The 20871-nt window shown below is 32.4% G+C and overlaps 3 protein-coding genes across 5 annotated transcripts; 1 reads left to right on the plus strand and 2 right to left on the minus strand.

Moving 5' to 3' along the window:
- Positions 1–6806: 6806 nt before the first annotated feature.
- Positions 6807–10308, plus strand: LOC123887137 (glucan endo-1,3-beta-glucosidase 13-like). Its single transcript, XM_045936426.1, has 4 exons — positions 6807–6967; positions 7969–9246; positions 9592–9622; positions 9757–10308. Exons 1-4 carry the CDS (start codon positions 6907–6909, stop codon positions 9899–9901), a joined length of 1515 nt encoding a protein of 504 aa, XP_045792382.1. The 5' UTR covers positions 6807–6906; the 3' UTR covers positions 9902–10308.
- A 664-nt stretch (positions 10309–10972) lies between these two features.
- On the minus strand, positions 10973–15831 carry LOC123885066 (mediator of RNA polymerase II transcription subunit 4-like). 3 transcript variants are annotated; one of them, XR_006801064.1, is made up of 4 exons: positions 15223–15418; positions 12052–13392; positions 11435–11525; positions 10973–11314 (listed from the first exon to the last, which is right to left on the minus strand). XR_006801064.1 is itself a non-coding variant. In XM_045934287.1 (3 exons), exon 2 carries the CDS (start codon positions 13303–13305, stop codon positions 12094–12096), a length of 1212 nt encoding a protein of 403 aa, XP_045790243.1. In that variant the 5' UTR covers positions 13306–13392; positions 15223–15831; the 3' UTR covers positions 10973–11314; positions 12052–12093. The 3 variants fall into 3 exon arrangements, 2 of the variants coding, with proteins under 2 accessions (XP_045790243.1, XP_045790244.1); XM_045934287.1 differs by lacking the exon at positions 11435–11525 and having other exon boundaries at positions 15223–15831; XM_045934288.1 differs by lacking the exon at positions 11435–11525 and having other exon boundaries at positions 12052–14582.
- Positions 15832–16847: 1016 nt separating this feature from the next.
- LOC123885162 (profilin-4-like) lies at positions 16848–18834 on the minus strand. The gene is made up of 3 exons (XM_045934426.1): positions 18488–18834; positions 17568–17705; positions 16848–17155 (listed from the first exon to the last, which is right to left on the minus strand). The coding sequence occupies exons 1-3, from the start codon at positions 18803–18805 to the stop codon at positions 17021–17023; spliced, it is 591 nt and encodes a 196-aa protein (XP_045790382.1). The 5' UTR covers positions 18806–18834; the 3' UTR covers positions 16848–17020.
- Between the last annotated feature and the right edge of the window lie 2037 nt (positions 18835–20871).

Genomic DNA, 20871 nt, shown 5'->3' on the forward strand with positions numbered 1-20871 from the left:
GTCTTTTATTCTTCTTTTATTCTTTCTCTCGTTTTAGTAACTGCCGCATTTAATATTTGATGCACGTAGAATAACTTCCTTGATGAACAAAAGTTATATAAGTAGTACGGTCCCTTTTATTTTAGTTCTAACATCTCTATTCAATAAAAACTTAAACCATCAAAGCAATATTGTAGAATGGAATAATGCTAGCAACACACTCTTTAACAAACACATTCCAACACACTCTCTTTTATTGGTTGAAATTCATATGGGTCTCATAAAAAAATGTGAACCCATATAACTTTTATGGGACCCATATGCAAATTCACAACAATTCCTGCGAGCATTTTTAAATGCAAATTCACTAATAATTGTTTCTATATCAATATGTTCTACATATCTTTCTTAATATATAAAATGGCTAGATCATTCAACCTTTCTTGTGACCCTGACGATCTTAAGTAGTTTTTCAATAATTTTAACTTTGAAAAACTTATTTCTGCAGATGCAACAGTCACCGGTATAGTTAAGAGAATTTCAATGGTTGACATTAACACATTTGCAACACTTTCAATTCAGAGAGAAGATCATCTGCATCAATATCTAACAAATCCTTATTTAAAAAAAGCAATCTTAAAATTTGTGCACGATTTTTGTAATTCATCATTATCCAATGATTTCAATATTTTTGCATCAAATAAAAATAAAAAAATACTTTTAACTGCTCAAATCTATTTTTTAATGAAGTTATTGTCATATCAATAACTACCAAAAAATAATTGACTTTAAAAGATTCATCGGGTGGTTGTATTTCCTCATCATCATCATTATCATTCTCATCATATTGTCTTTTTTGAAATATAAACAATAACTTCTAACAATTTATTATTGTAAATATAATTGTAACATATATTTAAATTTAAAATATTCACAAGATATTTAGACATATTATTTTAAATTTTCACAATAATTTTGATATTCTTTTATATTATTGACATATATAATATGTAGACCCCTAAAAAACATTTTCGGGGGCCCAAATACTTGGGGGCCTAGGGCCGTCGCCCTCCTCGCCTCCCCTCAGATACGGCATTGCCAATAACAAGCAAAAACAAGAGCAATTCTCAAACAAGAATAGTCTTTAAGCAAGAGCAATGACTGGAAATATTTAATTTCATTTTTATTTCCGTTGTTTTGAGATAAAATTCGTTTATGAAATTGTAGAAATTCTAGCATAAATCACATAAGTTGTCAATGCTTATACCCATTTTAGAAATTACTCCCTCCGGCCTTATTTATAAGGCAAAGTCAACAAAATATTTTGGCCTTAAATATAAGACAAGATCAACAAAGAAATATAACACATGTTAAGCTACCTAAAAATAGAAATATAACATTTAATGATACAAAGAATTTAATGTTTAGATAATTGAATACACCACAAGTTCAATAATTTTTTTCCACATTTATTTTCTTAACATTAAGTTATCATTCTCCAAAAAAAAATATGCTTTGTTGTTGTGTTAGAAATAGAAAGCTAGAATCAAACGTTTTGTGGTCATTGGAATAGGAAAAGAAAAAACATGCGCAGTAATAGTCATTAATAAGTGTGGAGTACTAGTATAATAATTACAGGTGTTTATTATAGATGATGAAGTAGTTGAAGTAACTTAAAATTAAGGTTATTTTAGGATTTTTAATAGAAATCTTTTATATTATAAGCTTGTATACACAAGCAAACCCTAAAACCTAATTTGTTTTTCCTGTTTTCCCTCCATTTTATCTTGCAATTTTTATTAAAAAATAATACAATTTTGTCTTGACTAGGATTCGAACCCGCAACCCTTTAGTGGAAGGCAATATTTCCAACCACTATGGCAAGAATACCAATTGTGATTAAAATTATGTGCAATAATTGATAAGCACCATCAATTTTAAAAGTATATCATATTAAAATTATTGTTGACTATATTATTCATCACGAAATATTTTTATGTCTTTCCTGATCAATGATTTTTTTTTCTACCGGATCATAAATTTAGAGAATAATTATCATGTGAGATTTAGAAAGTTATTATCACGTGTCATTTAGAAAGTTATTATCAAATTCAATTATGCTAAATCAATTTTTTTTGCAATACAACAAAACACAACCATAGTCATGTCACTAATCACATTCATTATTTTGATTTTAACATTGCAAATTTAATATTAACTGATGATCAATTGATACAATATGTACTAGCAGATATTGAGATGATGTTACGTAGTTGTGGGAAGAGTTTAAAAGATTATTCTCCAATGCCTAAAGCAGACACATCATTAGTTCATGATATACAAAATAGTTTAATACACGACGAATTGAATTATAACAGACAATCATTAACTGAGGAACATGTTAGATTGATGTCAACTATGACTTCAGAGCAACGTAAAGTATATGACACAATCATGACAAGAGTTAACGAAAACAAACCTGATGTGTTTTTTATTTATGGTTATGGCGGTACAGGGAAGACATTTATCTGGAGGGCCATGTCAGCCGCATTACGCTCAAAAGGTGAGATAGTTTTAACAGTTGCCTCAAGTGGGATCGCTGCATTGCTTATACCTGGCGGTAGAACAACACGTTCAAGATTTTGTATTCCTATAAATGTTGACGAGTTTTCAACATGTACCGTAGTTCCTAAAAGCCCTTTGATGCTATTAATACAAAAAGCAAAGCTCATTATATGGGTGGGTTGAAGCACCAATGATGCACAAACACTGTTTCGAAGCTGTTGATCGAACTTTAAAAAATATTCTCAAGTCTGTTGATGAAAAAAATAAACACATTCTCTTCGGTGGAAAAATTGTTGTTTTTGGTGGAGATTTTAGACAAATTCTACCAGTAATACCCAAAGGTACAAGGTCAGAAGTTGTTCATGCTACTATTAATTCTTCGGTTCTTTGGAATTTTTGTGAAGTTTTAACATTTAGTAAAAATATGAGGCTTCTCGGTGGTGCTTCGAGTGCAGACGTTGAACAAAGAAGATTGTTTTCTGAATGAGTTTTGGGTGTTGGCGATGGAGAAATTGGAGATGACAACGACGATGATTTAGAACTTGACATTCCATCAGATTTATTGTTCCAAATTCAGGTGATCCTCTTGCTTCTATCGTTGAAAGCACATATCCCCAACTTTTACAAAACATGAACGATATAACGTATTTCCAAAGTATAGCTATACTAGCTCCTAAAAATTCAATAGTCGACACAATAAATGATTATATGTTGGATTTAATTCCTGGTGAAGAAAAAACATATTTGAGTTTGATACTCCACTCACACAAAATGTAGACGGTCAAACAGTGGATGATGTTCATACTCCCGAATTTTTGAACACGATTTCTACGTCGGAAGTTTCAAATCTCAAGTTGAGACTTAAAGTTGGAGTTCCAGTTATGCTATTAAGGAATTTGAATCAAAAATTAGGATTATGCAATGGAACAAGACTTATTATTACGAGATTGGGAAAACGTGCTCTTGAAGGAAAAATTATTTCAGGAAGTAATATTGGTGATCAGGTTTTCATACCTAGATTTTCTCTAACACCATCTGACGTGAGAATTCCTTTTAAATTTCAACAGAGACAATTTCCTATAATGATTTCTTTTGCGATGATTATTAATAAGAGTCAGGGACAATCTTTAAAGCATGTTGGGATATATCTTCCGTCGCCAGTGTTTTCACATGGTCAGTTGTATGTTGCAATTTCAAGAGTTACTTCTTGAAAAGGATTAAAAATATTGATCATCGATGATAACAGTTAAGATACGACTAAGAATTTGAATGTGGTCTATAAGAAAATCTTCCGTAATATAACATAATTTTCTTTGTATGAATATTTATCCAAAATTATTGGTGAACTATCGTTTAATGTGTTACTCAACTTTTTTTATACACCTTACATTATCGGAATTATCATATCTTATTTAATCATTATATAACTTACAACTAATCAGACCCGTGCACCGCACGGGTCGATGTTCTAGTATCTATATATATAAATCTTAGATAGTTGTTGAATTGACTATCTAAATCCTAATTCACATCATCCACTTAAATCAATAAAAATCTTTCATTTAGCCACATCACCCACTTACATTTATTTAATGTGTGGTACTAATTGTTGTTGTTGTTATTATTATTATTATTATTGTTGTTTTTGGGTTACTATTCACTTTAATTTTTTTTGTTCAATTTATTATTTTTGGTACAAAATAGTTAATACTTTTGTTGATAATCTTTTGTCCAATCTTTGTGCATATATGGAGTTGGTCGATTGTCAAGACTATTTACTGATAATTTTGGTATGCAAATTCATTGTCACATTCTTTTGGTTGATCCAAATAAAATTCAATTTGAATTGTTAGTAAAAAAAATAGATAAAATAAAATTTACTGATGGTTTGCATGCTTTGCGTGATTTTTATCATATTCGATTTTGAGTACAAGTTAAGTTGGTTTATCTTTGTCCCAATATGTTTCAAATTAATATAAATGACAGATTCGATAATGAAGTAGTTTATCCAACTCATAATCCTCCAATGAGATTTATAATACAAAAAAACTTATTATGTTTCAACATCAATTTTTTCTCATTTAGATAATTTCTATTGTTATTATTATTATTATTTTGATAATACATATTGTTTCGATTTTAAAATTATTACCTATACAAATAATTTATTACCTATACAAATAATTTTTTGATATTATAGTATAAAACAACGCATAAGACACGTGCATTGCACGGATAATCGTCTAGTTATTATAAATGATGGAGTAGTTGAACTGAAGTAACTTAAAATCAAGGTTATTTTAGGATTTTCAATAGAAATATCAATTGAAATTAACACAAAAATATTTCTCTTTAATAAGTGTGCAAAAGAGAATATTGTCTTATAAATGTGGTCGGAGGGAGTATGTGTTTTACATTTCAGATTCTAAAATTCAGATGCTTAACTTACATGTAATTTTTTTTTTTTTTAATTTACGTCCATATTTTAAAATTTAAACGTAAATTTTTATTCTATTTAATTCTTTAATATCAATGTAGTGACAAAAAATAATAGTGGGAGACAGAACCAAAACAAACATGCCCCTATTTATTACCGGAATCGAGAAAAATATATAAAACTAAAATTGATAAATATAGTTGAGTTCCATTCCATTGTTTGCATTTACACAAAACAAGCTGACACATTACTCTGACCTCAACCCGATATTTCACTTTCACTGTGTAAAAAAGTTTTATTGAGTTGTGTTGCTCAATCTATTTATTTATTCATATTTCTGTATTGGGGAGGGGCCACAGTCACTCTAGCTAGAAAAATATTAAATATTTATACGGTCATTTAAGTTTATTATTTAGTCACACTCATAAAAATATTAGTATTTAATTATTTTTCTATTTAAGTTTATTATTTAGTGACACTCATAAAAATTTAGTGCTTTTTTTCTGCTCCTTCAAAAAAAAAATATTATACTTTTTATTAAAGATATGTGTTATTAAATGTTTGTGTCCATCTAAATTTTACATGTGGTCAAAACTGAATGCAAATTTTTAATCGCAAAATTGTGTACGAATATGGATTCTCTTCTGCGGATATGGTAAAATGTAAACCTGAACCCTACAAATTCCCCTCAAATGAATTTGTTTGTGAGTGGTATTATGGTTTAAGAGCTAAAATCTCATTGAAAGAATAAATAATCGTTATCCATTACATGCAATTTTGACTATATGCAATCTGAATTTAAAATCCTACATAATATCTATGGGCTTGTTTGTTTCAGATTTTGCAACAAAATAATTTATTTTTCTCAAAAAAAAATTAATTTTTTTTATCTTACTTGTGTTTGTAGATTTAAAAAAAAAATCATTTTTTTAATCAAAATGTGACGCAGTACGGAAGTGTGAAGGAAAATCAATCGCTAATCCTATAATAAAACACAGGTTCGCAAGCGACAAACCTGTTAGATAAGGCTCTGGAATCCACCAGATTTCCGGAATCCACCATAAAGAGTAACTAATCTAGAATCCACTAGACTTTCGGAATCCACCAGAAGGAGTAATTTGGAATCCACAAAATTTGAGAAAAATCTCTGTATTTTTATTAAATCAAAAGGTTCCTTCAAGGCTACAATAATTTAGCTTAAATAGGAGTGAAAAATAAAATTAACAAATCTCCTAAAAGATTGTAAAAATAAAAACAACAAACCTAGCTAAATAAAAATTACAAATCTACCTAAAATATAAAAATAACTAACCTAGGTGAAATATAAAAATAAGAAATCAATCTAAAATATAATAACACTAAATCTAACTAAAATAATAATATACAGAAGAAATCCTCCTACATCAAAATGAGAATATATTTTCAATAGATTTTATCAAAATCTATTTTTTTTAACCATTCATCATCCCTCACCATCTTCAAAAAATAGATTTTAATGATTGTAAACAAACGACAAATAGCTTTAGATATTTTCAAAATCTCTACAAAAAAATGTCAAACAAACATGCGCTATAGCATAGAGAATGAATTCTCTCGAGTGGAAAAATAAATTGAGGAAATAATGTGGAATATAGATCATTAATCACAAATATAAAATAATATTTAAATCTAAAAGAAATTAAAAAAAATTGATTGATGATTAAGATATGAAAATCCAGAAAAATTAAGGAAAATAATTTGAGAGGATCCATTCTCGTTATTAAAGTATGTAATAATTTTGTACCAATATATATATTTTTAATAAATAAATTGTACACTATATTCTAGACCCTACACAGTGAAACAAGTACCGTTGCTTTTGTCTGATTCTGAAAAGCAAGAAAACAAGAAGAAGTAGCTTCACTCTCTCCACAGCAGTGAGAACAATGGCAAGAAGAGGGTTTTGGTTCATCTTAGTTGTTGCATCTGTTTTGCTTATGCTTCTTGGTTTGTACTTCTTTCTAGCACATTGCATCTTCTTTATGATCTCTTTCTCTATGTAGTTTTTATGTTTTGTGTTTATAAGTACTTTTTGTTTCATGTATCTTTTGTTTGTTAATGTCACTATTTTCTCATAACTATATCTTCTTTCACTTTCATAATCTCTCTATGTTGGAAGTACTTTTGTTTCATGTATCTTTTGGTGTTTATAAGTACTTTTCTAAGTTTAGAACTAGAAAGATAGGTTAAAGTTTAACTTTTTTGAAAAAAATTAGTGAATAATCTTTTAAAATGGAGTATGGTATTGCTAATGTTGTTCTTTCTTAGACATCAATTTCGTTAATTAGCTTGCATAATCAATTTCTGTTGATTTGGATCTAACTTGTCTAACCATCATTAACCAACTACTTTGTCCTTGTTTTGATATGTGTAACACCTATGCATGTCAGACACTTAGGTTGAAGGTGGTTCTGACTTCTGAGTGTCTCAAATATGTTGATGTCCAACATTTGTAGGACACATACACGTGTCGTTACATTCAATGACTTTTTGTTTCTTGAATTATTACTCGTGTGTTAGTGTCAATGTTGGTGTCGTGTCTGGGTATTGTCGTTGTCACAGGGTTTAGGGTTCCGAGTGTCTCAAACACGTTGATGTCCAACACTCGTAGGACACACATACACGTGTGGTTACATTCAATCACTTTTAGTTTCACAAATTATTACTGGTGTGTACGTGTCAATGTTGGTGTCGTGTCTGGTGCAAGGGGGGTTTGTGCCGGTATTCATAGGGTTTAGGGTGTAACTCATATTTGAGGGATTATGTGGTGATTTTGCAAAAAAAGGGATGATTTTTCGTTGTTTCAGCATAAGTTGTTTCACTTTAAACTTATTTTCAACCAAAACCAATTTGCATAGTCAAAATAATAAAAAATCTGAATTTGTAAATGAGTTCCCTCTATTGTGATTCTTATTTCTTTTAATTAACCTCTATGAAATTTTTGTCAGATTGTTGCCATGGAAGTTTTGTTGGAATTTGCTATGGAAGAAATGCTGATGACCTACCTCCACCTGATAAGGTATCACAGTTGGTTCAAGATCACAAAATCAAATATGTCAGAATCTATGATTCTAACATACAAGTTCTAAAGTCCTTTGCAAACACCGGTGTCGAACTTATGATTGGAATTCCAAATCTAGATTTGCTTCCATTCTCACAGTTCCAAACTAATGCCGACACTTGGCTGAGAAATAGCGTCCTTCCTTACTATCCAGCCACTAAAATCACATACATAACTGTCGGCGCTGAAGTCACAGAAAGTCCTGAAAATATTTCCACATTGGTCGTACCAGCCATGACTAATGTCCTTGCGGCACTCAAGAAAGCTGGACTTCATAAGAAGATAAAAGTTTCAAGTACGCATTCCCTTGGTGTTTTGTCTCGATCATTCCCTCCTTCCGCCGGTGCTTTCAATAGCAAGCATGCTCATTTCCTAAAGCCGCTTCTAGAATTTCTTGCGGAAAATCAGTCACCTTTTATGATTGATCTATATCCTTATTATGCGTACAGAGACTCCTCGAACAAGGTGCCGTTGGACTATGCATTGTTCGAGTCGTCCTCCGAAGTTATTGATCCAAACACCGGTTTGCTGTATACAAACATGTTTGATGCTCAGATTGATGCAATTTATTTTGCGTTGTCCGGGTTGAATTTCAAAACAATTAAAGTGATGGTAACCGAAACAGGTTGGCCTTCGAAAGGTTCGCCCAAGGAGACAGCAGCTACTCCTGATAATGCACAAACATATAATACCAATTTGATAAGACATGTTATCAATGAAACTGGTACGCCTGCAAAGCCGGGAGAAGAGCTAGATGTCTACCTTTTTTCGTTGTTTAACGAAAATAGGAAGCCGGGTTTGGAATCAGAGAGGAACTGGGGATTATTTTATCCGGACCAAACAAGTGTGTATAGCCTAGATTTCACGGGACGAGGTCCGGTTGACATGACCGCGGATGCAAATGCAACTAGTTCAAATGGAACAACATGGTGCATTGCATCAAGTAAAGCCACACAAATGGATTTACAGAATGCGATAAATTGGGCTTGTGGCACTTCTGGCAATGTGGACTGTACTGCTATCCAACCTAGTCAGCCTTGTTTTCAGCCGGATAACCTTGTTTCACATGCATCGTACGCTTTTAATAGCTATTACCAGCAAAATGGTGCTTCTGCTGTTGCCTGTAGTTTTGGAGGGACTGGCGTAATAGTTGATAAGGATCCAAGTATGTTCATATCCTATCACCATTTTCGTTTTTCTTTTTCCTGTTTATTTTTGTCGTATACTTATCTTCTCGGCATTTATTGCATACTCTTTTTAGGTTTAAATATGTTTTTGGTCCCTGCTTATATATCACTTTGATTTTGGTTGCTGTAAAAATTTTGTTTTTAATCCTTGCAAATATACAATGTTTTGCTTTTGGTCCTTGCTCTTTTTTCAGTCCTTATAAAATTTCTTCATGTATGAATTGATCCTATAACATATGTTCATAGATGAGTTGTTATTGCCGAAGTATTTATTTCTGTAGACTGTTTTGTTTACTAAACAAACTATGTTTTCGATTCTGCAGCCTACGACAACTGCATCTACACGAGAACTGGGTATGTTCAGTCCTTGAAATTTTACTTTGTTGGTTTTATTTTAAATGTCCTTGCATGGTTATATTATATACTTCAATCATTATTAAGACTGAAGCTGACATTTAAGTTTTTTTTTCTCCACTGTGTTTGTGCAGAACAAACCAAACTTTGGCAAGTAATAATAATACAACAGCCGCCATATCTTCAACTCCGTCCTCCTCAGACAAAGAAGTTTACACATCGATCTCTACTAGTGCTCTTCTTTTAACCTTCATCCTCTTTCTTTTGGATCTCGTATGAGCCTAACGAGCTCTGTCGACGGCCAAAAAAAGAGGGCAAGCTTTCAATTGTTGAAAAGGCGACATGATTAATTTTTTTTACCATGTTGAGGTATATGCTGCTATTGGCATGAAGGACAAGTAATGATTTTAGAAGCTTTTTTAGTAGTGCATTAGACAAATGTAAATTTCTATGAAATGAAACTCAACTACTGTATGGAGCAATCTATCTCCTAGTTTTGTATTCCAAGTGATAGGCCAAAACAGCATGATGACCAATATTCTGTGGTTTAGTTTTGTAAGTGTTGCTGCAACTTTTGAATGTGGAAGTTTAGGTACAGTCTCATGAGTTTCATTTCATGTAGGGGGAATGTTTAACATTGGATTCATATTTTCTAAATTATCAATGCATATTTCATTAGTGAAAAATGACAGTTAGTCATCCAAAAGATCTGCGGTATCTGTATTTATTGGAGCAGTGGCTTTCATTTTTTATTCTTTATGTACATGATGAAAGCGCGTATCTATTTGGCGCATCAAAATTTCAGATTGAAGGAAAATGTGATGTATGGCAAGTTTCGGTATCTGACACTAACATGATACCGACTTATGTAGTTACCATAAATTACTTCCATTTCCTTTAATTAATTATTACTGGTGTCCAATGTCAGCCCCGGCAATACTAAAAAAACCTCCATTTTCTTTAGTTATTAGTGATTTTGCATTAGATTTTCAAAATTTTGATTGTTGGCTCCGGATCTTCCTCGTTCAGATTATGTATAGTCAAAACTTTAGTGATCCATGAATTGAAAATTAAAGGTTTTAGTGAGAATATGGAGTTGAATACCCAGCTTTGATTGATTATGAAAGTTACTAACTTCGTATCTGAAGGAGATGCTTCTCATAATATTTCGTTCACCCCTTTTTAACACATCCTTGTAGCTTCTTCGTATGTCACATAATTTATGCGTGCAACGATTAGAACATGCATCACATGCGGGATGCAGCTCAACATTTGAGACCGCTCAAAGACCCTCGACCTTAAGTGTAAACCAGCAAACATTAGATGCAGCATCACTAACCAACAACAATATAATAAAGAAACCATCAGCCTATTATTTCTTTTATTTGGATGTTTATCACACCAAGACAATAAACTCATTAGCCTCTATACAAAATCCAGAAACCATGAGAATAATAGTTACAAACATAATGTCAGAATGAACTAATTACATTAATCTTCTGCTGCCATTGAGTTTGAAATGAAGAAGTATAATAAGTAAATAAAGAAAATCGGTTGGTTGTTAATGGACAATGGGTTATGTTCTCAAATTGAGCGATATAGCCAGATGACCAAGTATGCTTGAACTGCTTTCCCAGCTGCTTAGCCTTCTCAGCATTTTACCCTGCTAAATGTGGCCCTCCTGCGCTTGATCTGAGAACCAATGTGCATGAGTCAAAAGTCTGAAGGCTTGTGTGTCATGTGTATGAGCATAATCATTGCATAAAATATAAGTGTGTGCGTGTGCATGGTTGAGAATGTGAATTAGAGTACCTGTGAATGAGTAAGGTGTATGCTTTGAGGGTGCACCGAAAAATGGTAAATGGCTGAAATTCAGTGAGGAATTCATATATCGTCGAGACTACTGTGTATAGGTCAATGATATTGAAACAATGAAAGTTAATTGCTACATTTGCAGTGAGTGAAAGTGAAAAATGATGCTGTGCAGGATGAGTTATGAGAGTATCCATGCAAGTAAATTAGGCTGAAATAAATTTTATCCCTTTTCATTCAGTGTAAATGCAGTGCTCTACTTGTATATGCTAACCACCTCTATAGCTTTTTAAAAACGAAATACTAAAATCATGCAGTGCTTATTGAATTTTGTCATGATTATAAAGCATGGATATGCTTTCTTCATTCTAGAGCCTACAGCAGAGGATTATGACCTACTATGTGATCAAGAGTACTTTATCCTACTCAACTCATCTAAAGACATCATCTTAAACCACAATGCTTTGGAAGCAAATGACAGGACACTAAAACACAGGCATAGCACCATAGGCCAGTGAGATAAGCATCAAATGCAAATGTGCAGATTAGCAGAAGGAAAAGATTGATGCTATGAAAACAAATTGATCATGCATTTCCAACTATTTTATATTAATCACCTGTACATTAACCGATTCGAGAAGATAGTTTTCAAGACCAGCTCAATCTTCATCATCAGTGCTGGCATCATCACTACTATAATCACTACTATCACTTCCTCCAAGATCCAAATTAACTGGTGCCACTTGAATAATTTCTGGCTGCTTTAGCTGAGGAACATGAGGGCGTAACTGTTGTTCGTCAAATCTTTGTACTGGAAGGGAATCCATAGGAGGCAACGCCACAGGATCCCCTGGTTTCCACCCAGCTGGGGGTTTAATTGGTATATCAATAGGCAATTGTACAGGCATTCCAGGCTTCCAGCCAGGTGGAATAGTAAAATTTGGGGGTAGCAGTCCTTGAATTCCAGGCAAATTTGCAAGTGAATTGGTATCCACAGGCTGTAGAGGTGGAGGCTCAATAATAGCCTCAATTGTTTTCTCCTTTGTATCAACTTCTTTGGGTAATCCAATATCAAGGTCTGCAAAATTATATAACTGTGAAGCTCTCATTTGCTCGTCTTGCGGTGCAGGTGGAAGTGCACCGCGGAGAGGAGCCTGCCCTGCTCCAAATTCTGGTGGTGCAAAGGTTGTATAACTTATTCGATGCGCATACGATAATATATCTGACAACTTCAGCTTAGAAGATACTGAAGAGGTAGTCAAAGAATCATCTTCACTTCCATCTCCTAATTTTAATCTCTTGGTGTTGCTTCGATAATCAGAGTAATCATCAACAAGAATGTCAAGTACCCTCTCAGCATCTTTGAGTTTGTTGGCAAATGCAAGAAGTGACGAATCTTTTGAGCAAATTTCCTGGTCGATCTTCTGCTTGGCATCTTGTTGATCAAGAATTTCTTGGAGTTCGGAAACAGCTTCAAAGATTTGGATTTGAAGGATGGAGAAAAGTGAAAGGATTTCTTTGATGGAAGAAGGAGAAGAATCGAGTGATGCAGAAGAATGTGGTTGGCCTTGGGAAGAAAGGAAGGTTGGGAGTGATCCACGGAATGCACTAACCCAAAGTGACTTGTTGGGTGATACTTCAAAGAGCTTCGAAGATAAGGAAGCCATTTGAACAAGAAGTGCTTGTGCTCTAGGGAGGGGTGGGAGAAGAGAGAGTAGAGCAGCAGAAGGGGCTGCTGTATGGCGGTCTTGGTGGTGATGAGTGGTCTGTAAAGGAGGGAGCTTTGGAGGGGTAGGGTTTGGAATCAATGGTGAGTTAGGGTTTGTTAGGCCTAGCCTAGCAGGGGACTGCACAATTTGGTGTTGAAGCATTTTGTGTCGATGATTCTTGTGCTTTTTAGTACTCTTCTATATCTCCAATGAAGGGAACATAAGCGCTTGAGGCACCCACTAATTCACCTGTGCAATAGAATGTATAAGAACAAGCATTCAGTATATTACAACATGCCACCTAAATTATATCCTACTTTTTTTAAGACTAAAATCCAAGACTGAAAGTAAGTATATCAATTTATCAAATGACTTATAATATAACCTTGCTGATAAAAAAAGACTTATATATAACCAACCAAGTGCATGAATCCAAGCATAGAAATTGACAGCTTAGGGAGACATGGATTAAGGCACAGAACAAAGGCAAAGTTACCAGAGTATATAATTACAAAATCCAAGTAGAATTGTCAATTTAGCCCACATCACACGACTCAACTATGATCTTGTGAATCAAGTAAAAAATTGTAGCCATAGAAAAGCCCATGGGCCAAAAGGCCCACAAATCCCTGTAGAATAGGCCATTAAATGGGCCCTAAGTTTTCAAAAAAAGATCCCATCATTAAATTGATTAGCTTAGCCAACACCATATCTCAATCATATTCTGGCACCAATTAGTTTGTTGGTAATAAATAATCCTCATCATCCTTTATATTATAGTAAATATGATATGCATATAAAAGATACAACTTATCATACTCAGAGTCATTTTTTTTTTTTGATAAGCATACTCAGAGTCATTGAATTCACTACCATAAAAATGAAAGATATACAAACATATAACCTACTGATTCATTATGTTCCATGCAGCAACACAATGAGATCACTGAAGGACAATTATTTCAAGTCATAGACAAAATGGTCTAGCATCAAAGGACTACACGACCAAGGATGTTCAGATTACAAATGAAAAAAGCAAAGTCACATTCACTTTAAGAGTCGAGACATAAACTAAGTATCACCATAAAAATTGTAGTCTGGCCATTAATTAGATAATGACATGAACACTTCATTATGTAAATGGAAATATCAAATTCTCATACACGTGACTTCATTTTTTCAATGGCCTTTTCTATGCCAAACACTTTTCCTTAAAATCTGACAACTCCTTCGCATTGTGAAGGAGTGATCAGCTTTTAAGGAAAGTATGCATGCCATAAAAAAGGCCATGGAAAAAATGAAGGGACGTGTACGAGAATTTGAGGTTTCCATTTGCGAAATGAAGTGTTCATGTCATTATTTAATTAGGGGCAGCCAATGCACAAGGCTCCCATCAAGTGGAGTCCGGGGAGAGTAGATCTCATCTTTGTAGCCTTGCCCTATGAAACACCGACGCAAACACAGACACAACTTCAACACTGACACATGGACAACGACAATAATTTAAAAACATGAAAGTGGTTGGTCTTATACCCGCAACTAGAGATGAATTTAAAGGATTTGAACCCCCGACTCCCCGGTCACAAAGCCACAACCTTACCGTTACACCAAAGCATTATCGGTTATAATACAACGCAGAAACTAAAAGAAAACTATGCCTATAATTTATTATTCATTAATTTTATTCTCAGTTATAATGAAACAGCAAAAACTAAAGAAAACTATGCCAGTAGTTTATTATTCATTAATTTTTTTCCCATTCAAATTCAAACTGATATAAGAAAAAGTCTCTCCACAATTAATCACTATTCATTTTTTCAAATTAGGTTTTCCTAATTATAAAACACACAATATTCACATAGATCAACAAAAATCCAATCACATAATTCTCAAAACATGCACACAAAGTGTAACTTTATAATTTTCACTTACGAAAAACTATAAAGTTTCAAATTTTCTAACTACACATAAACATAATCAAACACAACTAGAAACAAATAATTATAAGGGATTATAGGGTTTATGTAAATGAAAAATTACAAAAAAAAAAATGGTATAAGAAAAGGAATGAAAATTGACCTTTGGTTTGATTGTTTCAGAATGAGAAGAAGCTCCGTAGAAGTTGGTGACGGTTGGCGACGGCGGTGGAGTGGAGAATTGGGGATAAAAGGCGAAACCTTTTGTCACAAACTACAGATTCAATGCGTCACAACGGTGGCAGAGACAAAGAAACAGAGTAAAAGAGTTTAAGTTTTCAACATGTCATAGTTTTTTTATTTGGACTGAATAAAATTGTGTTTTTTTGATGTAAAAAAAGTTTTTTCTTCTAAAAATAATTACTATTATTAAATTTTATTTCTCCAAAAAATTATTTTAAGTATATAGTTATAGTTTTTGCTTCAAAAAAAAAAGTATATAGTTATAGACTTATAGTTAGAATATTATAAATTATTTCTCGAAAAAATAGAGCTTGAAAGTTAATTTTAACGTCGAAATTTTTATTACTTTTATTTTGAAGTTACATAAAAATTTATATTTAAATAATTCCATTTTTAAAAGTTCTAAAGTTTCGAAAAGAAAAACTTTTTATAATATTTTATGAGTTTAATTGTTGTTCACTGTTGATGTAAAGATTCTTTACACATACATCCAATGATGCGTTGCCATATCATTTAATGAATGTGACACATCATGTGTTTTTAAATATCATACATGATGTGTCAGTATATTATTGAATGCATGTGTAAAATAACATTAAATTGACAGTGCATATAAATTAAATTCTTATAGAATTCAACCAATTAAATTGCGGCCAACTTTGTTAATCTTAAGCCGAACATCAAATTGTGTCAAAAAAGAAAAAAAAAGTCGAACATCAGATTAATTAACACTCTTTCTTTTGGAACCAAAGGTTAAGACCACAAAATCCAAAGTTTAAATTTCACTGAAAAAATTTGTTATATTCATTTGCTTTTTGTGAAAATAATTTTCTACTTTCATTTTTTAAATGTGTTAATTTTCACATACTCTCCGTAAAAAAAAAAAAAGAAGAGCAGATCTCATTGTTAATAAGAAAATAAAAACACCTGTTCACAAGTCTTAGATTAATCGGTCAATACCGATATTGTTAGGTCAGATATCTTCATATGAATTTGAATTATGGATCTCGTAGTTGATCTGATTGTGCATCCTCTTCTTTATTTTGGATTAAATGTAATATTGATTGAGCTACTTTAAACAATCCAAGTCCTTCATCTTGTGCTAGTAGCTTTAGGAACTTAGAGGCAATCTCTTTAGGTTGGTTTGCTATTAAGCTTGGTATTTTCTTTGCTTTACATGTTGAACTTGTCGGTGTTATATGAATGCTATTGAAATTTATTATAATATATATAGGTTGAGATATATAAGGAACATAATTCATGATCTATGATGAATTTGCTATTTCAACTTTTGAAGTTAGTTCAAGATATATACTAATTCAAAATCCAATGTGTAAGCATAAGAAGTTAATCTTTTCAATCAAGTTACATAGGGCATATCAGTGCATGAGAGTAGAAAACAAAATGTTCAAACAATACAACTGTGAGTATATCTCAGTTGGTAGAGATATTATATATAATACACAGGGATCAGAACTTGAAACTTTATATTTCCATTTATTCATTAAAAAATGAAATTTTAACCATTAAACCAAAATGTAAATATTCAAACAATAAAAATATATTTGATTAATTCACACATAATTATTGTCTGAGACAACTCCCAATTTAGGTGCCCAGAAAAAGACCCAATTTAAGGTTGAAATGTATACATGCCAAAATTGCAAAAAAATAAAATATAAAAAAACATAAATATTAAAATCTTGAAGAATATTGATCTAAAGACCTTGATCAACAAGATAATCTCCCAACCTCTCAACAACCAGGTTACATTGTCCAGGTGTAACAGGTTCCTCATAGATGCCAAAAACTAGAGCTTGACCAGTTTTCTTTATGGTTATTCCTCCAGATCCCTGTCAAACAAGCACAAAGGTTAGTTTTAAAGAAAGATGTTTGTGCAATCAATGAGGAAACAAGCTTAAACTATGAATATGTTCTATATAAGCTAAGAAATTTATGAAAACAAGTCCGACAAAAATGTACAAGTGCTTACATGATAAAATAAAACCTAAATAAGTTCTTCCAAATGCTCCTAATTCAACTTAAACATATGATAATCGCTTTAAGATGCAGGATTGACAAGTTCAAATATCAAACATTGTGGATTATGCTCTCACAATATCAATGGGTTCCCTTACATTAAACCATCCACCTTTAGGATGTGTGAACCTTCTTTGACAAGATGTCGCCTTTATTTAATCGTTATATTCGTTTATAATTTGGCCTAATTAACAGCCTCTTAGCAAAAAAAAAGAAAGAAGTTACCTTCTTTCCACGAATGACAGCTCCAGCCTCTCCCTGAATAACCATATACTTAACTTCCCCAAGATGTAAGCCAGTAGGTGCAAGATAGCCAGGTTCATCAAAATCTTTCATGATACCAGTAATCTCATCAGGTTTACACTGAAAAAAAAACATCATAAAAAAATCACCACTTCAAAATCACACATCTTTAACATATAAAACAAATATTACACACAAGTCACAAATTTCATTACAATGTAGACATGTGATCGATTAATCTACTATAGTTTCTCAAATCAAAAATGAAATTGTCTTCTAACATTATTAACAAATCCTAACTTTTATCACTAATTCACTAAAATTTCGTGCCAAAATGTAAAATAATTGTTACAAACACGATAATAACTAACATATTTTAGCATTTGAATTGAGCCTAATTCGATGTAAGACTTCTTAACACACTGCATCGCCCCAGTGTTATTGGGTTTGGGGTGCGGATATAAATGGTCAATGACCCGGTCAGAAACTTGATAACAGCGCTAATGGATCGGGTAGAAGACTCTGGTACATATTATAATTTGAGTTGGGCCTCAAACCTTACAAAATCAGATTGTAAGATGAAAATTGTTTCTACTTTATAAACTTATATTTAGTCCATCTTCCAACCAATATAAGACTTTTTAACGGCATACACAAATAGAAATCAATAAAAAATCAATTACGTTGGTAGATATTGATCACTCAAATGAAAATATTGTTCACAAAGTGATATTGACAATCAACTTCTCATAAATGCAACTTGAAAATTCTGGAAAATTTTTATTAACCAAGATGAAAATGTTTGTTATGATATAGATCTGCATAGCGATAATGTGATGAAGAGATGAATGATACATATCAAAGTATATGCGCGCGCACACTCACATACATATGAATATTACCTGAGGGAAGGAAGTGCTTTGAGCCCAAACAGAACCGTCATGGCCAAGAATGGCGGCGGCGGTGAGTTGATGTCCTGTGCCATCGATATCACACATCAAATGTTCATCCACATAAGTTTGCCACGACATTTTGTTATTTTTCTTCTTCTTCTTCTTCAATTTGTTACTCTTCTTCCTTTGTTTGTGTTTTTTTGTTTTGCTTTGTTTTTTATGTTCACATTTTTTAGGCTTGTGATGTAATGTTGCTTTAAATGTGAGGATAGAGAGATTGACGTGGAATGTTTTGTTCATATTTGGTTTGCTCTCCACTCCTTCCATTCAAACCTCCCCATCATTTTAGGACCAAACTCTTTCTCTCTCTTTTTTCACATGGTTCTGTTTCTTTACTTTCTATTTTTATCTTTTGTACACACACAAAAATTACCCTATATCATTTTTGTTAACTCTTTGGTTCTTTACGGAAGAAAGACTCTCATTAATTTAGAGTTCGGAAGAGTGATAAATAAATTATGACAAACATATTATTGCCAATTTTTCTTTGCTTTTCTTTTTATTGGTTTATTATAATGTATTTCATTTTTCTCACAATGAGTGATCAATTTGATCATTTGAGATATATTAAGAAAAAATCATGACAAGCTTGGTATGATGTTCGAACATTACAAACATATCATTGTCAAATATAATGTTGATGTCAATTTTTATCGTGTAGTGAACACAATGACAACGTGTTGTTTCCGTGATAGTGGCGAAAACTTAATTTATTCTGACACAAACCTCTTGGCAACATTTTATTCTATCTGTCATTGATGGTAAAAATCTCAAAAACTCGTTTCTCCTAACGCCTTCGGACGTACGTCAATCTATCTAATGTCATCCAATGAATACCTTTACTATTATCACCTTTGTACCCCACCAAAATCCATTTAGCATTCTTTCAATTTCTATAATTATAGTGGATGGAATGATATAAATACTCATTATATATGTTGAGATTGCTTGCAACACATATTTGATCATCACTTCCTTAATTACATGCTTTAGGTAAACATTTTCCTCTCCATGAATTCATTTTTTTCTTCCAAATTCTGTCCTTGATGAATGAGAAGATTGTCTTCTTACTCCTCCCAATCAAAGACGGTAGCCCCAACTAATTTTGGGTGCCTAATACATAATTTCTATAGCAACAAAGGGCATTATCCGGAATGGACCTCTCTTCAACAAACGTCGATTTCTCCATAGATATACATTTGTCAAGACATGCTTTCAATTTATTGCCAAGAATTTTAGATTTCATCTTATAGAGTACATTACTTACACAGCAAAATGGGAAGCATATCTTTCGTCTCTACGGGTTGTCACACTTTGGCATAAGATGTATCATGTATGTTAGTCTCATTAAGATTTGTAGGGAAAAACCTTCTGAAGCCACATAGACATTGTCCTCCATATAACATCACCACAAACCTCCCAATAAATTTGGAAGAAAGCCAGATTAAATCCATTCGGACCCGGGGTCTTATCTGGTTGCATTTGGAAGATAGCTTACCTATTATTCTCTTGTGTAATCTTTCTATGAATGAGACTCAATGGTTTTCGATGCTTGTCGATTACCATAAAATAATATTTACAAATATACTTGTATAAGTTTTTTTTTTGAACGGCAATATACTTGTATAAGTTATTCACTAAATTTGATTTTTTAAAATAGAGGCACCAAAGTTTTATTTGTTTAAATAGAAAATAAAAATGCATTTAAGCCAACCAATAAAAAATAAATATCATTATTCTAATATAGTGCAAAGCTAAAACAAAACTATAGGTCCGGTTGTTTTGAGGGAGAAAAAGTGTGAGGAAAGAAAATTATGCAAATCAATGAATAAATTTGGACTAAAATTAATCTAGGTTCATTCATTGGTTTGCGTAATTTTCTTTCCTTCCAATTTCTCTCCCTCAAACCAAACAGACCTTAAGGGACCATTAGAAGGTGTGGTGTTGTGTAGTGATGGACCAAATTTAACATCAAATCAGCATGTCAGCAAATATTGACCAAATTAAAGACCAAATTGCAAAATTACAATGGTCTGTCTCCTCATCAATATCTCATTCATGCTTGATGTTGGCAATGACAAATGAGAATGTCCCAAATACATGGTATGACTGTACGGCTTATTACATTGGCCAAACCAAAGGCCATTACCAGCATGGCTTAATTATGAGTGTCATATCTTAATTATTATGAGTGTCATATCTTAATTATTATGTTGATATATTCTTTCTCCGTTCCAAAATAATTGTCACATTTTACTATTGCACAATGCACACTTATCGATACATAATTTTGATCATTAATATTTTTAGTTGTGTATTATTAAAAATTATGA

Source organism: Trifolium pratense, linkage group LG5 (assembly GCF_020283565.1).
Source record: "Trifolium pratense cultivar HEN17-A07 linkage group LG5, ARS_RC_1.1, whole genome shotgun sequence".
NCBI classification, from domain to species: domain Eukaryota; kingdom Viridiplantae; phylum Streptophyta; class Magnoliopsida; order Fabales; family Fabaceae; genus Trifolium; species Trifolium pratense.

What these genes read in the sequence shown, in the direction of transcription:
- LOC123887137 (XM_045936426.1), top strand. Translation starts at nt 6,907, where the DNA reads ATGGCAAGAAGAGGGTTTTGGTTCATCTTAGTTGTTGCATCTGTTTTG. An exon ending in TGTTTTGCTTATGCTTCTTG is followed by an intron (nt 6,968 to 7,968) that starts GTTTGTACTTCT and finishes AATTTTTGTCAG; the next exon opens with ATTGTTGCCATGGAAGTTTT. An exon ending in TGCATCTACACGAGAACTGG is followed by an intron (nt 9,623 to 9,756) that starts GTATGTTCAGTC and finishes GTGTTTGTGCAG; the next exon opens with AACAAACCAAACTTTGGCAA.
- LOC123885162 (XM_045934426.1), bottom strand. Translation starts at nt 18,805, where the DNA reads ATGGAAGGAGTGGAGAGCAAACCAAATATGAACAAAACATTCCACGTC. An exon ending in AAAGCACTTCCTTCCCTCAG is followed by an intron (nt 17,706 to 18,487) that starts GTAATATTCATA and finishes TTTTTTTTTCAG; the next exon opens with TGTAAACCTGATGAGATTAC. An exon ending in CTGTCATTCGTGGAAAGAAG is followed by an intron (nt 17,156 to 17,567) that starts GTAACTTCTTTC and finishes CTTGTTTGACAG; the next exon opens with GGATCTGGAGGAATAACCAT.
- LOC123885066 (XM_045934287.1), bottom strand. Translation starts at nt 13,305, where the DNA reads ATGCTTCAACACCAAATTGTGCAGTCCCCTGCTAGGCTAGGCCTAACA.